Here is a 21,411-nt window from a genome sequence, read left to right on the forward strand (position 1 = left end):
ATTTTCATATTAATTGTTTTTAATTTCTTTATCGTTATAAATCATTAAACAATTATAATAATTGCATTATTGTATTTTATGATTGATTTATTTTACATAGAAAATAATCCTATTATAGCCTGTGTACGTTTCGATATATATCTCAATACAACAGGTGATAACAGCTGATTCATATGTAACAGAAAATACTTCAACTTACATGTATTTATTTTTATAATCTAAAATTATTTTAAAATCTATAATTTCTTAATTTATTTGTATATGCAATTAATAAATATCAAAAATATTAATTTAGAAAATTTAATAATAATTATTAATAAATTAGATAGAAAATAAAAGAAAATGAATAATGAAAAATATAATGAATAAATAATCAGTTTCTAACGAACTTTTTTCCTCGTTTATCACGTCATTATAATTGATTTTTAAAGAAAAAGATAAAATATAATTCTAACCTAACACTTATATGAAATAAACAACAATATATATATATATATATACAGATTACATAGAACATCATTATATATACATAAAAAATAATTTACTACATAGATATATATATATATATTTATATATTTATACAAACAAAGCGTATGAAAAACGTAAATACGCATGAAAACACACACACACACACACACACACACACACATATATATATAATAGGTATATAAATATATATATATATACCTATTTCATGCTGGAAGTACTCGCTTGGTGCTACGGCGCATTTGCCAGTATCAACCGTCTGCGTTTATCGACTATCATGTATGCTGTGGCAAATGTGATCCATTGACTTCAAACACAAAAATTATTTTGATTTTTACGTAAACGTTACATCAATAATCATGATGGATGTGCAGAAGCAGTATAAAGGTAGGAAGAGAGATTTCGATTCTTTTCTTGTTGACATTTGAACAAAACATCTAAATCAAAATTAAGATGGAACATTATGACAGTTATCACAATTAAAATCATAATTTGTTAACATGTTTTGGTTTATAATTCATTTGATGAAACTATTATTTTTCGATTTTAATCTTTAAATGACTATTGATATATATATATATATATATTTTTTATATATATATGTATATTATATGTATATATATATATATATGTATGTGTATGTCTGACATGCATTCAATTATTGACATACACTTTTGGAGGGAAGAAAGCTGTAGGTAAAGATGTAAATAAACGTATATTAATTGATTGATTATAATTACGCATTGTTTTTTTGTTTTTTGACAAATAGAATTTATAATCATCAAAAGATATATGAAAAATGCCTATTTTATTAACTTGTTTAGAATCAAGTAATATGAATTTAATCAATAAAAAAAGTAGATTATCATAAAGATATTAAAGATATTAACATATTTTTATTTATTATAATATATCAAATAATAAAAATACATATTTTACATCAAAAACTTTTATTATATTACCTATTTACTTTTTATATAAATATATATTTTATATATATTTATTATATTATCTATATTATAATATACTTATATTACCATCTTTTACACGAAAAATATCATAAATAATATTTTTGTTATTTAATAAATAAATAAAATTATAATAATTTTAAATCATAAATTGCATATTAATTTAAAACTATTTATAAAAAGATTAATCATTTATATAAATAATTAATTATGATATTAAACTATACTATTAATCAAATATATTTATTATAAATATTATTACAAAAATATTATTTAGAATAAGAAATATATTGTAACATTATTCCTTTAATTATAAATATCAGTATTCATATTTTATATTCTTCAATAAATTATTATATCAATGTAAATCGATAATAATAATTGTATTCTTTTGGAATACGAATATAATAGAGCAAATTATGCGAAAGCAATGTTTGACATTAATCGGACTAATATATTATGTGCGATTTAATTTTCTAATCAAATTATAATAAGAAATATAATAAGAAAAATCCTTTGATAAACATTTTTTAAAAAATAATTATATGTATTCAAAGTTGATATAAAATTTTTCAATTTTTTTTTTATTAATTCATAATTTTATTTTATGATTACAAATCAAATTATATAATTATATTAATATAATTATAGTTTTTTTTATTTTTACATTTTACATCATAATTTTATATTATACATTTACATAATTTTTACATTTTAAAAATAAAATTAATTTTATTTTTACATTTTACATTATAATTTTAATTATTAAAGTATATAACAAAAATTCTGAATTTTTTTCAAATAATGGAATATTTTCGTATTTCATTCATTTATCAATTTTTTATTATATGTATTATATGTAAAAATTAAAAATATTTCGGATAAAAATTCGTATGAGGAGTTAATTATTCAACTTTAATGATTTCTGAAAATTATGAAAGTCACATTCAAACTTTTTATAGAATAGAACATTATATCTTTTATTGCATATCTGTAGACATAATAATGTTTCCAAAATATTACATGTTTATTTATGTGTATACATGTACTTTTTGTAAATAATTATTAAGTTATTAAATATTATATTTGATATCTGAAATTTGTATTATTTAGCGTACAAGTAAATTAAATATAATAGATTACTATCATCAGTACCATCAGATTTTTTTAAAATCATCAAATTTTTTGTCATTTATTTAATATTGATATATTTATTATTGATTTTTCGATTAATATTATAAAAACAATTTTATGATTACAATAATGATTTGCAATAAAAATATTTCGACAAATATATAGTATTATTATTATATATTGTATATTATTAGTACATATTGCATAATATTATTATTTTATAACAATTTTTATAGAATTAATAATTAAAGATATTTCAGATAAAGTGAAATATTCTATAATGAAGAAACTTTTAAAAAACTTAATAGATAATTGTTATATATAATAAATCAAAATATTGATTTATGTATAACTAATAATTATATTTCTCAGTGAAATTAAATATTCGTGTAATATACGAAGATAAAAGGCATTACAATTGAATTTATCTGTAACTAATCTACATGATATACATCATATAATAAACAGATTAATATCGATGTCGTAAATATATATAGTATATTATCATCAGTGTCAGTATAAAATTTTAATATAAAAAGAATAATATACATCTAGATATCTAATGTAAATAAATTGAAATTTAAATAGCATAAATATAATTATAAATATAAAAGTGATATCTTAGATGAATTCAAATATTAAAATACACGAAAATTACTCATGTTGTAATTTCTAAAACTATATTTTTTATTTTTAATTATTTATATACATTTTTAAGTTATTTTTTATTATGATATGGATGATAAATAATTTATTATTTTTAAAAAAATCATGTAAAATATTTTTTTAATTTAAAATAATGTACAAAAATTGATGTGTTATTTTGTATTTATCATCGATTGTTAATCATCGATCTAACATACATAGATTACAAAACATACATAGATTAGCAAAAAATTAAATGACGCAAATAATAAGGAGCGAGTATTGAAGATACAATTATAGAGAGTTGAAAAAAAAGTTCATAATTTTTATAATAAATAATATTCATCAAATGAAAAATCTTAATAACTTGAATAATTAATTTTTAAATTTATAAACAGTTGTTTGTTTCGATTAATGTAAATAACTTATTTGTTTTAGGAATTAATATGTTAAAACTATATATAAAAAATTATTTTATATCTTTTTTTCTTTTTTGATTAGAAAAGATTTTATATCTTTCATTTCTATCTTTGTCACAAAAAATTTTTTTGTATTTTTATATTAAAGAATTCTATATTTTTTCTAAAATTCGTGCATTTGGACCAACTATTTTACTAGTATTTTATATTTTTCAATCTAATTCTATATTATTAATTGTTAGAAAGATCATTATATCCCATAAAAAAAGATTCAAATCAGAAAATTGAAAACCATTTTTTTCTATCTATTTGATTCATCTCATTCAATTCATCTTTCTTATTTAAAAAGGTAAATAAATCATCTGCTTAAAAAAAAATTATTTATAATTTTAAAAATATTAATTTTATATTCATATTTATTAGGATTTTTTTTTCTTTATTTAACGAATATTATTTGAAAATTATAAAATTTTTTTATCATCCTGCATGCATTGACAGTGGTTCTTAACTTTCATCAATCAAATCTCCTTTAAATAATTTTTTATTTTCATGATTTTCTAAGATTTAACTTATCTAAATCTATCGTGATATATATTATATATATATAAAACTATTCATAGGCGGTTTTTTCAAACATAAAAAGAAAATATTTATTATAAATCAATAAATAAAATAAACATATTCAGTATAAATAATATTTGTTCGAATATGAATAAATCATTCTTCTTTAGCTATTAATGTTAAATGCGTATCATAACATAGTGAATATCGTGCTTTCTCTCACTCCCAGTGAGGATTATACGGTCTCTTCGAGGTCTGCGGACTACAGGTTAAGAACCGCTGGTCTGAGGCATAGTCAAGGATAAAACAACACGGGTTCAGTCAGTACGTGTCATTCGACAACGGAATGCCGCATATAACGAGATTGAACGAATCTAAAAAGTGAGAATCTAAAAAGTGTAGTTAGGCCACGTGATTAGTTTTAAAATGTTGCTACTCGAAACTTTATTTCAACGAAAAGGTATACGCCAACAAAATAAAAGATGAAAATATGCTCTGTGATATGTTAATCAAACATGTGTTATACGAACTTACATGTATGTATGTACTTGCGAATTTTTCTCGAATCCATACTTTGTAACACATGATGCGTACACAAGATCATATTGTCAGGTGAATTCATGAATTAAAGACGAAATTTTTCGACATATTAACACATACATTCATATAGATCTTTGTTTACATGCTTTTATGGAAGATGTATATGAATCATTATGTGATTCATTATAGATTATTCACAAATTACATATTACACAAATCAATAAATATTAAATTTTGAATTTTGTTACCAGTATTAAATATTTGCAAATTATAAATCTACAAGTTCTAGGAATAAAGTAAATATCATTCATATACATATGTATGTTTATACTTATATGACGTGTATAAAAAAATAATTATTTTCATTACTATGCATACAAATAAATGTAAATTAGTTACATGTAATTATCATGTTCTTTTGCAAAATAAATAAATTAATTGTTAACTGTTGTGTAAGACATATAAGTTATTAATCATTATTTTTATGTAACAATAATTTTTTTATAGTTTTTTATTCCATTAAAAATTTATTTATTTCATCGATATTCTGAATATTATTTTATTTTAGCTAATTATTAATGTTAACGCAATTATATTATGTTATGTCATATTATTATATCATATTATTATATATATATATTATATATATATATTATTGTTATGTAATATAAAAAAAATAATTTTAATTATTTTTAGCGAATTTTTTTTTAAAATATTTAAAATATATTTTGTAAATAACAAAATAAAAAAGAAAAATAAAAAATAAATTAATATAGTCGATTAATTAAAATTATTTTATTATGTTTTTTAAAAAAATCCATATTAATATATATTGATTTTTCTCATTAAATGTTATTATAAATTATAATAAAATTAAAATATCTTACTTGTTTATTAATGTTTTTTGTTATATTTTAACAAATTTTCTAATAAATATTTTAAATAAAATTATATTGTATTTTAAATTAAGTATTAATTAAATAATAATTAAAGAAAAATAGAAAATTAAAGTCTAGAAAAATTTTTTGATACGATATTGAATTCCTTGAACTTATAATATAATAAAAAATCAATTATATTAATAATAAAAATGTTATTTATAATGAGACTGAAAAATTAATTCATAGTGTCTGTTAAAGTTATCGAAATAATAAATACCTATGTAAATATATTATAATTATTTTGTTTAATATTTTTAACATTTTTATTTATATTTCTGATGAAAATTAATATTATAACTAATTATATTAATAATATTTAACTAATATTCTCAATAATTTATAATTTATAAATGTAAATTGTTTCTCTGAATTAATAAGTTTTCTTTTTTTCTTTACATCTTTTTTTTTATATTTTCTTTTTTAAAGAATATATAATGCCAATTTTAAAAAATGATAAGCATTTTTTTTTCATTCATACTTATTTATATTCATCAGATAATTTAAATGATTTCTTGGAATGATTATACTTTTTCGATATCTTCGAGAGATTTACGTTATGTACTGAATATATTATTATATTTTTTTATAATTATTTTTATTATTTATTTTTATTTTTTTATAATTATTTAAATTATTTTTAAATATAAATTTAATTTATTTTTCTAATTATTTTAACAATTTGCACTCAATTCGATTAAAAATTATTAATATAGAAATACATTATAAATAGATTTATTTGTTAATTTTTTTTGCAATATTTCATAGCAAAATGTTTTATTAATTAATTAACAATTTTATTAATTAAATAATAATAATAAATTGAAAATTTGTTTAGTACAATGCAAATTAAAATAATTATTGAAATTTAAAAAATATATATCAATTATATCAATTATTTTATTATTTTAAATATAAATAATTATAAAAAAAATAATTTCAAAAAACAAACATAATAATTGATATCAAATTGTAATTATTAAATAATATTAAAAATTTAATGACTTTTCAGAAATTATTTTTAACAATTATTTATTAACATAATTAAATAATTAAAAAAAATCTTAACTTATTGATATTTCTTGCATAGAAATTAATTAAAATTCAATTAAATTTTAAAATAAATAAAATATATAAATCAAATTTATACTTGATTAATTATAAAAATACTTTTCTAAAAATACTTAATTATAAAAAAAATATATTAATTTGCATAATAAAAAAGAATCAGAACATGAAAAAAACACAAGATTAAATACACAATCTTATATATACATTTGTTTTATTTATGCATATATATGCGATAAGGTGATTAATAGATAACAAGGAATAATACAATTTAGCATAAAACAATTTTTATCACAATTAAATTAAATTTCATATTATTTCGTTTAGTTTATTTTTTAATCTTATGCCTTAAAATATGACATGCTAATTTCATTTTATTACATGTGTATTTATTATTTTTCAAAATTTCATATTTTTACTTTTTTTAAATTACACTATATATATTTTTTTTTTAGTCATATGCATCAATTAATAATTAAGAAAGTATAATATTTATGTTTATAGATTTTTTAGAAAATTTAACATTTTCTTTCAATTTATTTTCTCTCGTGTAATTTTTATTATTTTAAAAATATAATTTAGTCTAATTACATATAATATGATCTATATATACATATATTAATCATTATTTAAATCGATTTATAACTACATTACGAATGCTCCCAACAATTAGCTAAATCTAATACAAAGTGGTATGCCAAACAAGTTCATAGTTAGCTTAACATTGATGCTATTCGTTGATACAACAAGCGAGATGTTATCTAGATTTACTACAGTAATTCTTATTATTAGTCAAGTGCATGCGTACCCGATGAATCTTTGATCTTGTCAAGAGTCTTCATCGACCTCTTTTCACTATCACGAATCGTATTCATTTTTTCAATTGAATAGATGCACTTCCTAAAACATAAATAAAATAGTTAACTAAAAAACTATTATATTTAAATTTTTCTATTAAATAATATTATATATTATATAATATAATATTAAACTATTTACAATAATAATATGAAATAATGTTAAATTTTTACTATCATAATATTAATAATATTAAATATAAGAAAATTAAATTAAAATGTAAAGTTAAAGAGAAAAACAATTTAAAAAAAAATTAATTGAATAACAATTTTATTATAGCTTTTTTTTTATTTTATTTTTTTCCCATTTTTTATTATTTTTTTTATCATATTTTATCATTTTCCATTTTACATATAATTATTCAAAGATTATTAAAATTAATTGAATAATAAATATATACGAGTTTTAAATTCAGTTATTTTTTTTTAATTATATATATATACCATCATCTAAATTGGAAAATTAAATTCAAACAATTTTAATGTAATCTAAAGAATATAAAAAAAAACATTTTTCATTATATTCAATTATTCCATAATTTAATTGAATATTTGTTTTCAGCTAAAAGTAAACTTATAAGAAAGTTAAATTTCACATGTAAAGATCAAATTTTTTAAAAATATTTAATTTTCAAATACACGATCATTTGCACAATTTTGTTGCAAACGCGTTAAAAACGGCAATTGCATTTAATCAGCTATTTAGAAAGGTTAAAATTGAGCGGTTGTTCAATTTCAATCTGTTATCTTGTATAATATCCTGTTTTGCAAATCGTCTTTTTTCCTTTATTTTTATTGCAATACAAGTGACACTTTATAATATAAATAAAATAAATTTAGTTGAATAATCATTGCAATTTTTAAGATATTAATGATTTCTTGATAAAAAAAAATATTAAAAATGATAAATATATACGATGATAATAAAATGAAAATCTTTTAAATAATTAATAATTAAATATTAAAATAAAGTAATAGAAGATTTTTAACGATGTAAATTTAATGCTTGACAATTTGCAAAATTATTTTCATAAATAATTTTTAAATAGGCTGATTTAGCATAAGTTGACTTGATTTATCATAATTTATCATAATTTATCATAATCATATTTTATCATAATTTTGACAACAGATGAATAGATAAATTATATTTTAACATAACTTATGAAAATATACTTATGAAAATATACATAAATCTAAAAAATGTTTCAATATTGATTTATTTTTGTTTCTGTATATTGATACATAAAAATTTAATTAAAAAATATATCAAAATAAAATAAATTAAATAACAAATAAAAGAAGTTTAAAATTTATTGAAATGAAAATTATGAAAATTACGAAAAACTAATAATTATTATGAAAAACTAATAACAATTTATTTTTTGTAGTGACGCCTAGGAGCAGTGAAGATAAAAATCAAACGCCACCGACTTTGCTTTCAAGTTTAAGGAGCGTTCTATTCGTAATTGGAACCGTAGTAATCGGATTTGCTGCATTCTGCAATTCGCTAACATGGTAAATTTAACAGATAATATACACAAATAAGATATTGAAAACATTGTTGTTGCACAAGATAATAATAATAATTATATAATAATAATTTAATCAAATCAATTATTAAATTTATTTAAATTATTATTAATTATTTATTATTAATTATTATTATAATAATATTTATTAAAATTATTTTTAAATTATTTCGATTTTTTTATTTTTTTAGGCACTTACAAAGATTTTGGGGAGCCTCAGGTGATTTTTGGCAAGCACAATGGGATAAAATCTTAGATAAATTAGGAGATGATCCCGGCACGCTTTGGGTTTATGGTAAACTAAACTAAACTAAACTAAAATAAATTTATTAAAAAAACATATATATATATATATATATATATATATATATATATAGCACGCTTCAAAATAAATAATATTTGATGTAAATGATCGAAATCATTTAAAGATATAAGATTGTTGGATTTTATCGCAGAAAACAAATATTTTATTTTTTATTCACAAAATTATTTCAAATGTATTGGGCATATTATTAAACTTGATAATATATAATTGTAATATTTTCATATTTCTATCTAAAAAATTATAAAATAAATATATATAAAAATAAAAAGTTTTTAAGTTATTTAAAAAAAAAATTAATGGTTATTAATGCTTATTCATAAAATAAGTGATAAATAATATGATAAAAATAACATTAGAAAGGAAATAAATTATCATTAAATTATAGCTTCATTTTTTTAAAAAGATATAAATGATAGATAGAATGAAAGATAAATTATTTTTTGAAACTTATCTTGGAATATTCTTACATATATACGTTTAATATGTTCTTGAAAAATTGTAAAAGCAAGAATATTATTAATTAATAGAAAATTAATTTTTTGCAGGTTCGATAGGATTGACATTTTTCGTGTACTGGTTCTTTGGCGGAATTTACATGATTCTAGATATAACTAATCGGCCAGCAGTTTTACGAAGATACAAAATACAACCGGGTACGAACGAACCAGTCGACACGAGAGAATTGTTTAAAGTAATCGCTCAAGTACTATTCAATCAAACCATTGTTGGACTTCCTCTAGCGTATATTAGTTATCACCTTATGGAATGGCGCGGTTATCCCCCTGTACGCGAATTGCCGACCTTCCACTGGGTACTTGTTGAAATTGCTTTTCACATATTGTGCGAGGAAATTGGATTTTATTATTCGCACAGGTATGGAAATTTTATACGTTTTTATTAATATAATTTAGTAATGTATTTAGCCCTTTGTTTATTAAAAAATATTTCATATTAATAATATAAATTATGCTTGAATTATAGTCTCTTTTAATTTTTAATTTTAATTTTCAAATTAATTTATCCTAAAAGATATGTACATATATGTAAAGTTTTTAAATCTTTTTTTATATTTTTTAAAATAAATTTAGATTCAAATAGATTAAAATTAATTATTTTATATATATTACTTAAAATAATTCAAGGATATACATAGCATTGTTTAATTAATATTTATTATTTTAATTTTCAACTATTTTTTAATTATCTTAGCAATATTTTAAGCAATCATATTTGAATAGATTTTCCTCTATAATATTATTTTACGTAGAATTTTATATATTTTTGCAATTATAAAAAAAATCGTGCAAAAGCAAAATTATATTACAGATTTCTGCATAGCCGCTATCTATATAAATATATACATAAACAACACCACGAATGGACGGCTCCCATAGCTATAACTTCGCTGTATTGTCATCCTTTAGAACACATTGGTTCCAATTTATTACCACCGTTTTTGGGAGTATATATCATAGGTTCTCATGTGGCTACTGCTTGGCTTTGGTTTTCGCTTGCTATTCTTTCTACATTAAATGCACATTCTGGTTATCATCTACCGTTTTTTCCATCTCCAGAAGCTCACGATTTTCATCATTTAAAGTAAGTAATTTTTATATATTCAAAATTATTTACTTTAAATTAAAATTGAAATGTATTATATATATATTAAAGTAATTTTTTTATCAATAGAAGTTAATAAGTTTCTATACTGATATAATATAATTAGATTTTATATAAAAATTTTTATTGTTTAGAAATTGAAAATATTGATCATAATATTATTCTAGGTTTAATCAATGTTTTGGAGTTTTGGGAGTATTAGACCGAATTCATGGAACAGATACACATTTTCGAAATTCCAGAGCTTATCAACGTCATGTAATGATGCTTAGCTTTACTCCACCAAGAGAAGCTTTTCCAGATGAAGTAAAATATAAATCTAAATAAAGAAAGTTTTATTGAACATCGTGATAAGAAAATTAAATAAGAAAGTTCGGTATAATAATATGTTCAATATGAAATATACTATAAGATACTTTTGCACTTGTTTTATTAGTTTTGATTAGTCACTTAAATTTAATCAGTAATATACAATAAAAATTTATATTTTTCAATAAGTAAATAGGATTAAATAAATAGGATATAATTTTTTTATTTACAAAACTGCATATTTTTAATTATTATGCAATTTCAGTTATTATAAACATTATAATGACATGAATATAATGTATTAAGCAATCTATATATTATTTTTACAGTTTTTGTACAAAAATATGATAAATGTAATTTTAACTAATATTTTCAGATGTAAAAATATTTGTTTTAAATACAACAAAACGTTTAGAATTTATTTTTTAATTCAAAGTTATAAAAAAAGATGTCTGGAACATTATAAAAATTTTAATATAAATTTAATAGATGAATTTTAGATTATTCGAATGTTTTTCTTAAAAAAATATATTGTTAGAAAACTTAGAAATATATCGAATATTTCATCTAGATATTACTTTGTTAATAATCACATGATATAGCGGTATTCCAAAAACATATTTGACAAAATTATGTTTATATTGAAATTATAAAGATAAAATTCTTTGTGAAACAATTACTATTTTTATATTTAATTCAATAATAAAAGCAATAAATTTAATCTAAGAAAAAATTATGATCGTAGCAACTTAGTAAAAAATGTAATTACTTTAGATTATTAAAAACCGAAGATTATTAAAAGATTATGCACTTTAAAGTTACAAAATAAAAATTAAAATATTCAAAATTATTAGATACATTAATATCAAAATAATAATGTTCTTCTCTAATCAAACTTATGCATATAACAAAAATATACAAATCAAATCGGAATTGAAGCTTCATCAATTTTTTTATATATAAAACAAATTTTTATGTGATATAAATATATATAAAAAATTAAAATTATGTATCACATTTATAAAAATACTATCTTATTATTTCTTTAATAATTATTACAAGGAATAGCTACTTTATTCTTTGTCATTATAAATTTTGTATTTTATATGAAATGCTAATATTAATAATTTTATGTATCTACATATAATAAGCTTACTAATAAAATATCGAAATCAAAATTGCGAATTTCTTTTCAATGATGAAAAATGTAAAAAATAATAAAACATTTTCAATTACAAGTACTTATATTTTATAAGAATATGAATAATTTTTTTACATACATATATAAAAATAGTTATTGCTTTATTATATCTGAATAATATACAAATTTTACGAACGTTAAAAAAGATAAAAAAGTTCATAAAATTCTACTAGCATTAATAACAATTGCAGTAACCTTATTAGATAAAGTAATTGCATAAATCATTGCTTATATATTTTATAATATGATAATTTTACAAATGAACATTTAATGTCCATTTTATTTTTCCATTTGTAATTATAATTATCAATTTATATAAACAAATTTTTTCAAAAACATAAGTAAAAAGATAATAACACATAATAATTATAATAAGTAAATGCAAACATCAAATTACATGAATAACTTCTTTGGCGAGTTAAATACTACTATTTTACAATTCATAATATAAAGAACATTTTATAAAATTTAAAAAATAAAATCAAATTTTAATGAAGAGGAAATCATATGGAAATATAATTAAAAACAAATTTAAATTATAATATCAAAATATAAATATATTTTTTCATATCATATCAAAAAAACTTACTTTTTATATACTGAAAGAAAAAACATTAATATATCACTGGTTTCATAAATTCTTGGCACATTTATTTTTTTATTAAGAATTTTTAATGAAAAAGTAATGTAATTAAAAATCTCTAATTTTAAAAATTGCTTTAATGTACAATTATAAAAGTATCATTAATTATTTTGTAAATTAAAATAAAATCTTTATTTTGAAAGTACTTCATTTTAAGAATTCATAATAAAATGTTATTGCTATAATTGTAAATTTGTTGTTATTTCCATATTGTCTTTCCTATGCACCATTTGTCTAAAATTATAAACATGATACTAATTAATATATAATAACAAATCTCATATTAAGGCAGTAGCATGATAAAAATATATGCAGAAAATTGCAATAAAATAAAAAATTATATATAATTGAAATATAATGTTTTTTCTAGCTAATGGCAAAATAGTATATTCAACTGTTATGTATATTGCATATATGAATGAAAATTATGAACCGAATTAAGTGATGTCATATTTATAAATATTAATCATTGTACATGCCATCAATAAGAAAATCCATTCGTCGGTAATGTCTTTTATCCCAACAATCTCTACCTTGTTTATAAACCATGAAAATAATAGCACCCAAAACTGGTAGAGCTATAAGAGTAATAATAACTGGTAAGACATAATCAATTTTCTTTGGCATTCCTAAGCGTGAACCTTTAGTATGAGGTATAAATGCTTGTTTATCATTATTAGATTCTATTACTGTTGCAGTTGGTTTAGGTTTATGTTCTTGGATTGATGATGCTGTTACACTTAATAATTTTTGCGTTACATTTGTTAGATATAAAGTATTATTTACAATTGTATTTGAAGCATTATTTATATTTTTATCACTAACATTTGATTTTGAATTATTCATATTTATATCAATTTTTGCATTATTAGAAATATTACTTGCTATTGTTGAAAATTCAATAATAGGTTTTGTGTCATTGGATAGTGTCATTTTAATAGAAATATTTCCATTATCTGCTCCTTTTCTTGACACGATTTTAGAAGTATTCTTTTTTTTCTTTACATATAAAATATCATCTTCTTTTTGTGATAAATTATCTTGTAAATCTAAATTATCTTGTAAATCAGTAACATCTTTTAAATGGGAAATAGTAGATGTTTGCTGAGTAGGAGGTATAAGTGATATTGGACCACCTTCTCCAGCAACTAAAGGAGTGGCAATACTTTGCTGCAATAATATTTAGTTACTATTATTATATATACTTTATTTAGAAAAAAAATATAAAAATACAAAAAAAATTAATTTTTTAAATAAATAGTACATTTAAAATTTATAGATAATTTATACATTTATTAATTGACAATTATATATATAATATTATATATTTATATTACGTACATTCTGTATTTTTTTAGAATTAACGGATTCAGGCATAAATTGAATTGATGAAGATGAAATTTGATGTTCGGTTTTAGAATCACTATCAACATTGTTTATATTTAACGTTAAAGATGTATTACCATCTGTTTTAATTTCATCACTGATAGATAAGGTTAGAATAGATACAAGCCATATAAATAGAATTAATCGATAAAAATTTTGCATCATGAAAACACGCATTATTTTAATTATAGAATTTTATTTTCTGATACGATTATTTGCAGATAAATCTGGCTAAAACTTTTATAAAAATATAGAAAAACTAAAAAAAAAGTGGTCTCAACCACTAAGAAACTGTTTGCTCCATCATAAGAACGCAACTATTGCGTAAATATATATACGCGAAAAATATGACATATGTAAGAATGTAGATGCTTATACATATATTTTTTTTATTTGAAATAAATTTTATCATAATTTAATAATGTAATAATAAAATTTTATTATTTTTAATTTTATGAAAGCAATCTTATTATTATTACTTGAAATCCAGAAATATTATAATTTATAAACATAAATCACAAATGTTTCTTCTATCATTATGTTATAATGAATATTAAAGAAAGTAATAAATGGAAAATTTTATACTTTTATCAAATTTTAACAATGTATTTTATTTGCAAACTAATAAATTAAAATCACTAGATAAAAAAATATTACATTGTTATCAAATAGTTAATCATCAATTATTATTGATGAAAATTTGATATAAAAGTATAATGATTTATCAGATATCAGGGATTAAATATATAAAAATTATTTATACAGTATCTTATTTCTATATAATAGATATAGTAAACATTAAATTTATAGTTATTATTCTATATCTGTAAAGAAATTAAAAATACCAAATATATCTTCTTCTATACTATGTAATATTTCATACAAGAAATAATTTATTTTAATAAAAGTTATTTTTACGATTGAAGAATCATTTTAAAATGATTAAAGTTATTTTAGAAGATTACGAAATATTGAAGATCACGTTACACGATTCACTTTTATGTGTATACAATATATATTATCGCTTATGACTTGCTTATTATGTAGCTTATTGTGTAGTTTTATTTATTATTTTTTTTTTTATTTCTTTTTTCTCTATTTTATATTTTTTATTTCTTTATTCTTATCAGAATGGAAATACTTTATTAAGAGTCATTTATAATTAATTAATTTTTCATTTCTATTAAAAACTATTTTCAATTTGAGCAACTATATATATTTTTTCATGAAATTTTTATGATAAAAAGATACAAAATAACGTTAAAAAAATTAATATAAGAAATTAAAAATAAGAATATCATTTGTTTATTAAAAAAAAAATAATTTTTTATATTATAATAACTTTTAAAATTGGTCTTATCCAAAATTATTTTGAAATTTGAAATATTTATGAACTATTGAAAAATTGTTAAATCATCAATCATATCACGATTAATTTTATCATGAATTAAGAATACTTAGAAACAGATGATTTATTATATGATTTATTATATTTATTATATTATATAACATTATGCTTGAAAATAGACAAAATATTTTTACAATAAAATTATTTAATAAAATATAAATATACATTAACAAATTTTTCATGTTATCTAGTTTATTACATTTCTTATTTATTTTAAAAGAATTAAAAAATATTGATTTCTTTTTTTAATTTTACATTATATAATAATCAAAATTTAAATATTAATTTTTATTTTGTATCGCGAATTTTTATTTTTTATTTTTTTTCATGAGAATTATCATAGATTTTCATGAATATTATTCGTATTATTTATTTTTTCATGGCAATAAAAAAAATTTTTTATTTCGAGATATTTTCGAAATATAATAAAGAAACCTTTGAAATGATATTAGATATTTAATCATTAAAGATAACTAGAAGATTAAATTAATTTTTCTATTATCATTCTATTTTTATATTATCAGCATTTTTTTATACTCGTAATATATATATATATATATATATATATATATATATATATATATATATATACAATGAAAAATATAAAAATATTTAAAATAGAATTTATTTAAAAAAAAATATTGTATATTTAAACATAATAAAACATAAATATTAATATTTCATATTTTGTCTTATAATTACAATTTATCAAAATTTTCTAAATTAAAAATTGTTTAAATTAAAGAAATATTATTATAATTAATATTATAATTAAATTAGAAACAATATATATAAACAATTACGTAATTATGTATATAAGTAATTACGTAAAAAAAAATTCAAATAAAATTAATCAATATACTTTTCGTTTATCTTTATTATCATATTTTTTTTTATACGAGATAAATCTAATCAACATGTAGATTGAATGAATACACATATTATACTTAAAAAAAGATTTTAATTCATTTCAATATTTGGTTTTTATTTTATTACATGATAATTCTATATATCCTAATAGGAAATATTTGTTTTCCTTATTATACAATTCATTAATATTATTATTTTATTAAGATTCATTAAACTCTCTGACTCATGAAAATCAAAGTAACAATCTAAATGGACAATTCATCAAATATTGAGCTATACAATTAAAACAATTAATATTAAAATATCTGACTCGTGGAAATTAAAATGACAATCTTATTATCTAACATTTAAATACAATTAATATGATTTCCTGAAAATATAAATTTTTAAGAAAACTTATATTCTCATACAATTTTATTGATTTATATAATTTATTATTTATATTATTTATTGATTTATATTGATTTATATAATTTATAAATAAAAATTTATTTATATCGTTCAAATTCTATTTTTATAGAATTGAAATCACAGCGATATCATAAACACACAATGTTATCATTTATGATATCTATTCATGCATCTGAATATGACATACAAAAGTTATATACATAAAAAAATGTATATAATAAAACTGCTTCTTTAGAAACGAAATGACTATTTGTCATGATTATTATTACTTCGACAAATTTCGTTTTTATTTTATATAATTGATTATTTAAACTCGATATTTTTTTGCTGTAAAATATGATTGATTTATGTTATTCACATGATATTAATTAAACTGATTACATTTTTCTGATTACAGATATGAAATCTGATTACATATATCGATGAAAATAATATTTCCGTGATATAACGGCGATATAGAACAATCATTCTCGATTCATAAATTGTTTAACACATTATGATCATTTAAAAATCAACATTTTATGTTTACGAAAGATATAATTTTTCTTCATTATTTAATTTATCTATATCCAATTGCGTTGTACAAAACATGAAACCAGTTTCCGTAATCGTTTATTAAATAACTCATTCCCAGTATGCCGAACCAATACTTCGTGCATTTTATTTACATCAAAATCGTCGATTTCTTTCGTATCCAACGTGAGCATCTTTATCATAAAGCTTATATGGCTGAACTCACGTATAGCATCCTCGGCCAATTTCTCTTTATATCCTTCTCTGGTAAATTTGCTCGTGTCACATCCCAATTTATTTAACGTGTCTATTACAGTTTCGTAATACAGATCTATCAGAGCGTCGATTTCATCCTCCGTTACTTCGAGTTTCACACTGGAATAAAGGAAAAAGAGCAGATCACGTATAGGACTTCCATAAAGATATATTTGAAAATCAACGAATTTCACATTATCTATCTTTCCTTTATCGTTGCAATGAAACATCACGTTGTTCACCCAGAAATCGGAGTGAATGATGGATATCCACGGTTCTCGATACGAATCTGCCCACAATTCCTCCAGTTTCAATTTTGATAAAATTTCATTACATCTATCGAAATGAGGACTTATTTCTGGATCTTTCTTTATCTGCTCGAGTATTAATCCGAACATCTGTTTCGAAGTGGTTTGTGCATGTTGTAAAGGTTTCGCGTACATTTTGAACATCTCGAATATACCCGGTCTTTTTTGTTTCATCGCTATTCCCAAACTATGGAATCTGGCCATAGCTTTCACCGCCTCCCCCGCATGATCTAAGTCGTAACCTGCATAAAAATCATCGAATAAAATAATTTTAACATTTTCGCGTAATATACAAATGCGATGAGTTGATTCATGATCGATGTTTAAGAAAAAATTTCCTTGTTTTTAACAAAGGTTTTTTACAATCGATTCTATCATTCAACAATGAAAAATACTGGATGTGCGTAACTGGGTCATCGGTTGAAAGCATCGCTCTCAATTTGGAAAAGAGAATTATTCTCCATTGCGCATACGATTGTATATGTTTAATTATGTTATACAGACAAAAATTATTATTATTATTATGTAAAAGATATATTTAAATTTTCATCGTAGTTCAATGTTTCATAGATTCATATTTCATCAAATTTCGTTCCATCCGGTTTCTAATTTTTTTGTAAGTTGTAAAATTTTTTCAGTGAAAAATTTGTGTAAAAAAAAAACGAGAAAAAATTAACGTACATATATTTAAAGAATAAAAGAATTTAGTAACATCATAAATAATAAGAAAAAGTTCAAAGTTATCGATGCTAAACTACGTTATCACGAAAATGATATCTATAAATAAACTTTTAAAATTATAATTATAAGAATCTAAAATTTAGAATCTTAAATCTTAAAATTTTAAAATTATAAGAAAATTTGAAATTACGTTATGTAATTAACTTATTACATTTATTATACGTATAAATGAAATTGATTTTTAGTTCATGTGATGATATGATAAAAGATATAATGTAATATTACAATGTAATATTATGTATTACATTGTATTACAATTTAATATTTAATTTCTAAATGTAATATTATATAATATAATATTATATTAAATGCAATAATTTCAAATTTTAATAATGATAATATAATTTAAAAAAAATATATGTACGATATTTTAAACTTACTTATTGATTTAAACTTAAACTTATTGATTTAAAGTAAAAATCATTTAATATTGTAATATTAATTATTTATTATAGATTTTATAAATTTCTTTTATGAAAATTTATAATAACTAATTAATAAACAGTGGATTTTTATGGAAAATCAAATTTTCATAAATATGACTAAAAAAAATGGAATTTAAATAGAGATTTGTTTTATTCCTCAAATATAATAATTGTACTTTGAATATTTTGCATCTTTTTGCATATTCATGCATATTCTGTAATATTGAATTTTTACACGTATATATTTTCTCATATTATGTCTCTTGCTATATAATCAATTTTTAACATAAATTCGAAATCTCTTTATTAATTATCTGTTAACTAATTTATATAAGTGTATATATGTATGTATATGCAAATACCTGTAGCCCTGTCAGCGGTATAATAACCCTTAATTTTTAAATTCTCCATAAGAAGAACAGCGTCTTCATCAAATTCTCCATCTGGTTGCAAAGACAATCTAGCTCCATAAAATTTCGGCAAAAGTTCAAATACTTCATTTTTTCTCAATCCGCATTCTAATTCTAATTTATTATAAGCCGGCATAATGGTCTCATACATAAAAATTTCTTTTATGAATGTGCGGGAACTATTAAAAAGTTCTTTTTGATATTCCGTTGGTGGGCACATCTTCGCAATAAGATGAAGATCTTCCTTCTTTTCTGTAATTTTGTTCTTCAACTCAACATCAACGCTGAAAATTGTACTTCCATAATTTTCACCAGGAGGTAGCAACGATTTAGTGGTATAATTTTCCACAACCATTTGATTATCGATTTTTAAAACGGACTCAAGATCGCGGAGTACAACTTGTTTCATTTCAAATACATTACTATCCATGATTGTAGGAGAGAATAGTACGTATTATGTCAAATATTTATAGAAATCGCTCACAAAATATTTTTTATAAATCAATCACAAATAACGAAGAATCCAAAGAACTACTAATAGCCGTCTTAAATATTGATTGAATTTATAAGATCAGATTACTGACAAGATTAAAGTTCTTATCAATTTTGGGATTATCAATACGTACTATTAGATAATCCCAATTGATATATATTTCAACTATTCAAACCAATATAATGCTGATAAGTAAGTTATACTAGCGTAGATATATACTAGCGTAGATTGTTTCACTTATCATCTTTCTTCATCGTGATAATGATCGTTTCTGCTCGCAATCGTTTCTCCCACTTGTAATCGTCGGTTTGTCCTCGATTTTAAGAGGGGATTCAAATGTACTTTAAAAACGTACATTCGCGTACTTTCTCTAAAATATTGTATTATTCATATATAACAGATTATAAATAATTTTATCATTTTTTTTAAATATTTGATCATATTAATTAAAAATATTTATTAATTTATTATATGGTTTGTTTAAAAAATAAATGCATAATATGTTGTGTGTATGAGTTTTTTTCGTAGATATATATTTATACATAAATGTGCTAAAATTCATTCTATTAGGAGATAAAAAGAGAAATTAAATGTAGTCAAGCAAATAATACCACGTATGGATTCTCAATTTTTTTTCATGTTTTACTGTTATTCTTTACTATTATTGTTATCAAAGATTAAACGAGAATTTCATATTTCTAGCAATTATTTTTGCAACTAATTCTAAGTTATGAATCATGATGAATAAATATTGTAATTAATCTTATCAAAATTTTATATATTTATATATTATTGTTTTATTTATAAATTTAGAGATAAAAATTATATTTATAAATTAAATTATAAAATAAACTTTATTGAAATATCCAATTAATTTTTTAATTTTAAATTCATATGAAATATTATTTATCTTTTTAAAGAAGAATTAAAGAAATATAATCTTAG

At 19.7% G+C, this 21,411-nt stretch overlaps 3 protein-coding genes across 4 annotated transcripts; 1 reads left to right on the forward strand and 2 right to left on the reverse strand.

Annotated features, from left to right (window-relative positions):
* Positions 1-62: 62 nt before the first annotated feature.
* On the forward strand, positions 63-12,580 carry LOC107994954 (fatty acid hydroxylase domain-containing protein 2). 2 transcript variants are annotated; one of them, XM_062080213.1, is made up of 6 exons: positions 63-873; positions 9,008-9,134; positions 9,340-9,443; positions 10,019-10,346; positions 10,800-11,072; positions 11,261-12,580. In XM_062080213.1, exons 1-6 carry the CDS (start codon positions 846-848, stop codon positions 11,418-11,420), a joined length of 1,020 nt encoding a protein of 339 aa, XP_061936197.1. In that variant the 5' UTR covers positions 63-845; the 3' UTR covers positions 11,421-12,580. The 2 variants fall into 2 exon arrangements, with proteins under 2 accessions (XP_061936197.1, XP_061936187.1); XM_062080203.1 differs by lacking the exon at positions 63-873 and adding an exon at positions 4,518-4,673.
* Positions 11,570-14,976, reverse strand: LOC107994955 (probable serine/threonine-protein kinase DDB_G0280133). The gene is made up of 2 exons (XM_017052144.3): positions 14,588-14,976; positions 11,570-14,416 (listed from the first exon to the last, which is right to left on the reverse strand). Exons 1-2 carry the CDS (start codon positions 14,807-14,809, stop codon positions 13,709-13,711), a joined length of 930 nt encoding a protein of 309 aa, XP_016907633.2. The 5' UTR covers positions 14,810-14,976; the 3' UTR covers positions 11,570-13,708.
* Positions 14,977-16,984: 2,008 nt separating this feature from the next.
* Positions 16,985-21,214, reverse strand: LOC107994961 (uncharacterized). The gene is made up of 2 exons (XM_017052153.3): positions 19,926-21,214; positions 16,985-18,639 (listed from the first exon to the last, which is right to left on the reverse strand). The coding sequence occupies exons 1-2, from the start codon at positions 20,401-20,403 to the stop codon at positions 17,885-17,887; spliced, it is 1,233 nt and encodes a 410-aa protein (XP_016907642.1). The 5' UTR covers positions 20,404-21,214; the 3' UTR covers positions 16,985-17,884.
* Between the last annotated feature and the right edge of the window lie 197 nt (positions 21,215-21,411).

This window comes from Apis cerana, linkage group LG1, assembly GCF_029169275.1.
Source record: "Apis cerana isolate GH-2021 linkage group LG1, AcerK_1.0, whole genome shotgun sequence".
In the NCBI taxonomy this organism is placed as follows: Eukaryota; Metazoa; Arthropoda; class Insecta; order Hymenoptera; family Apidae; genus Apis; species Apis cerana.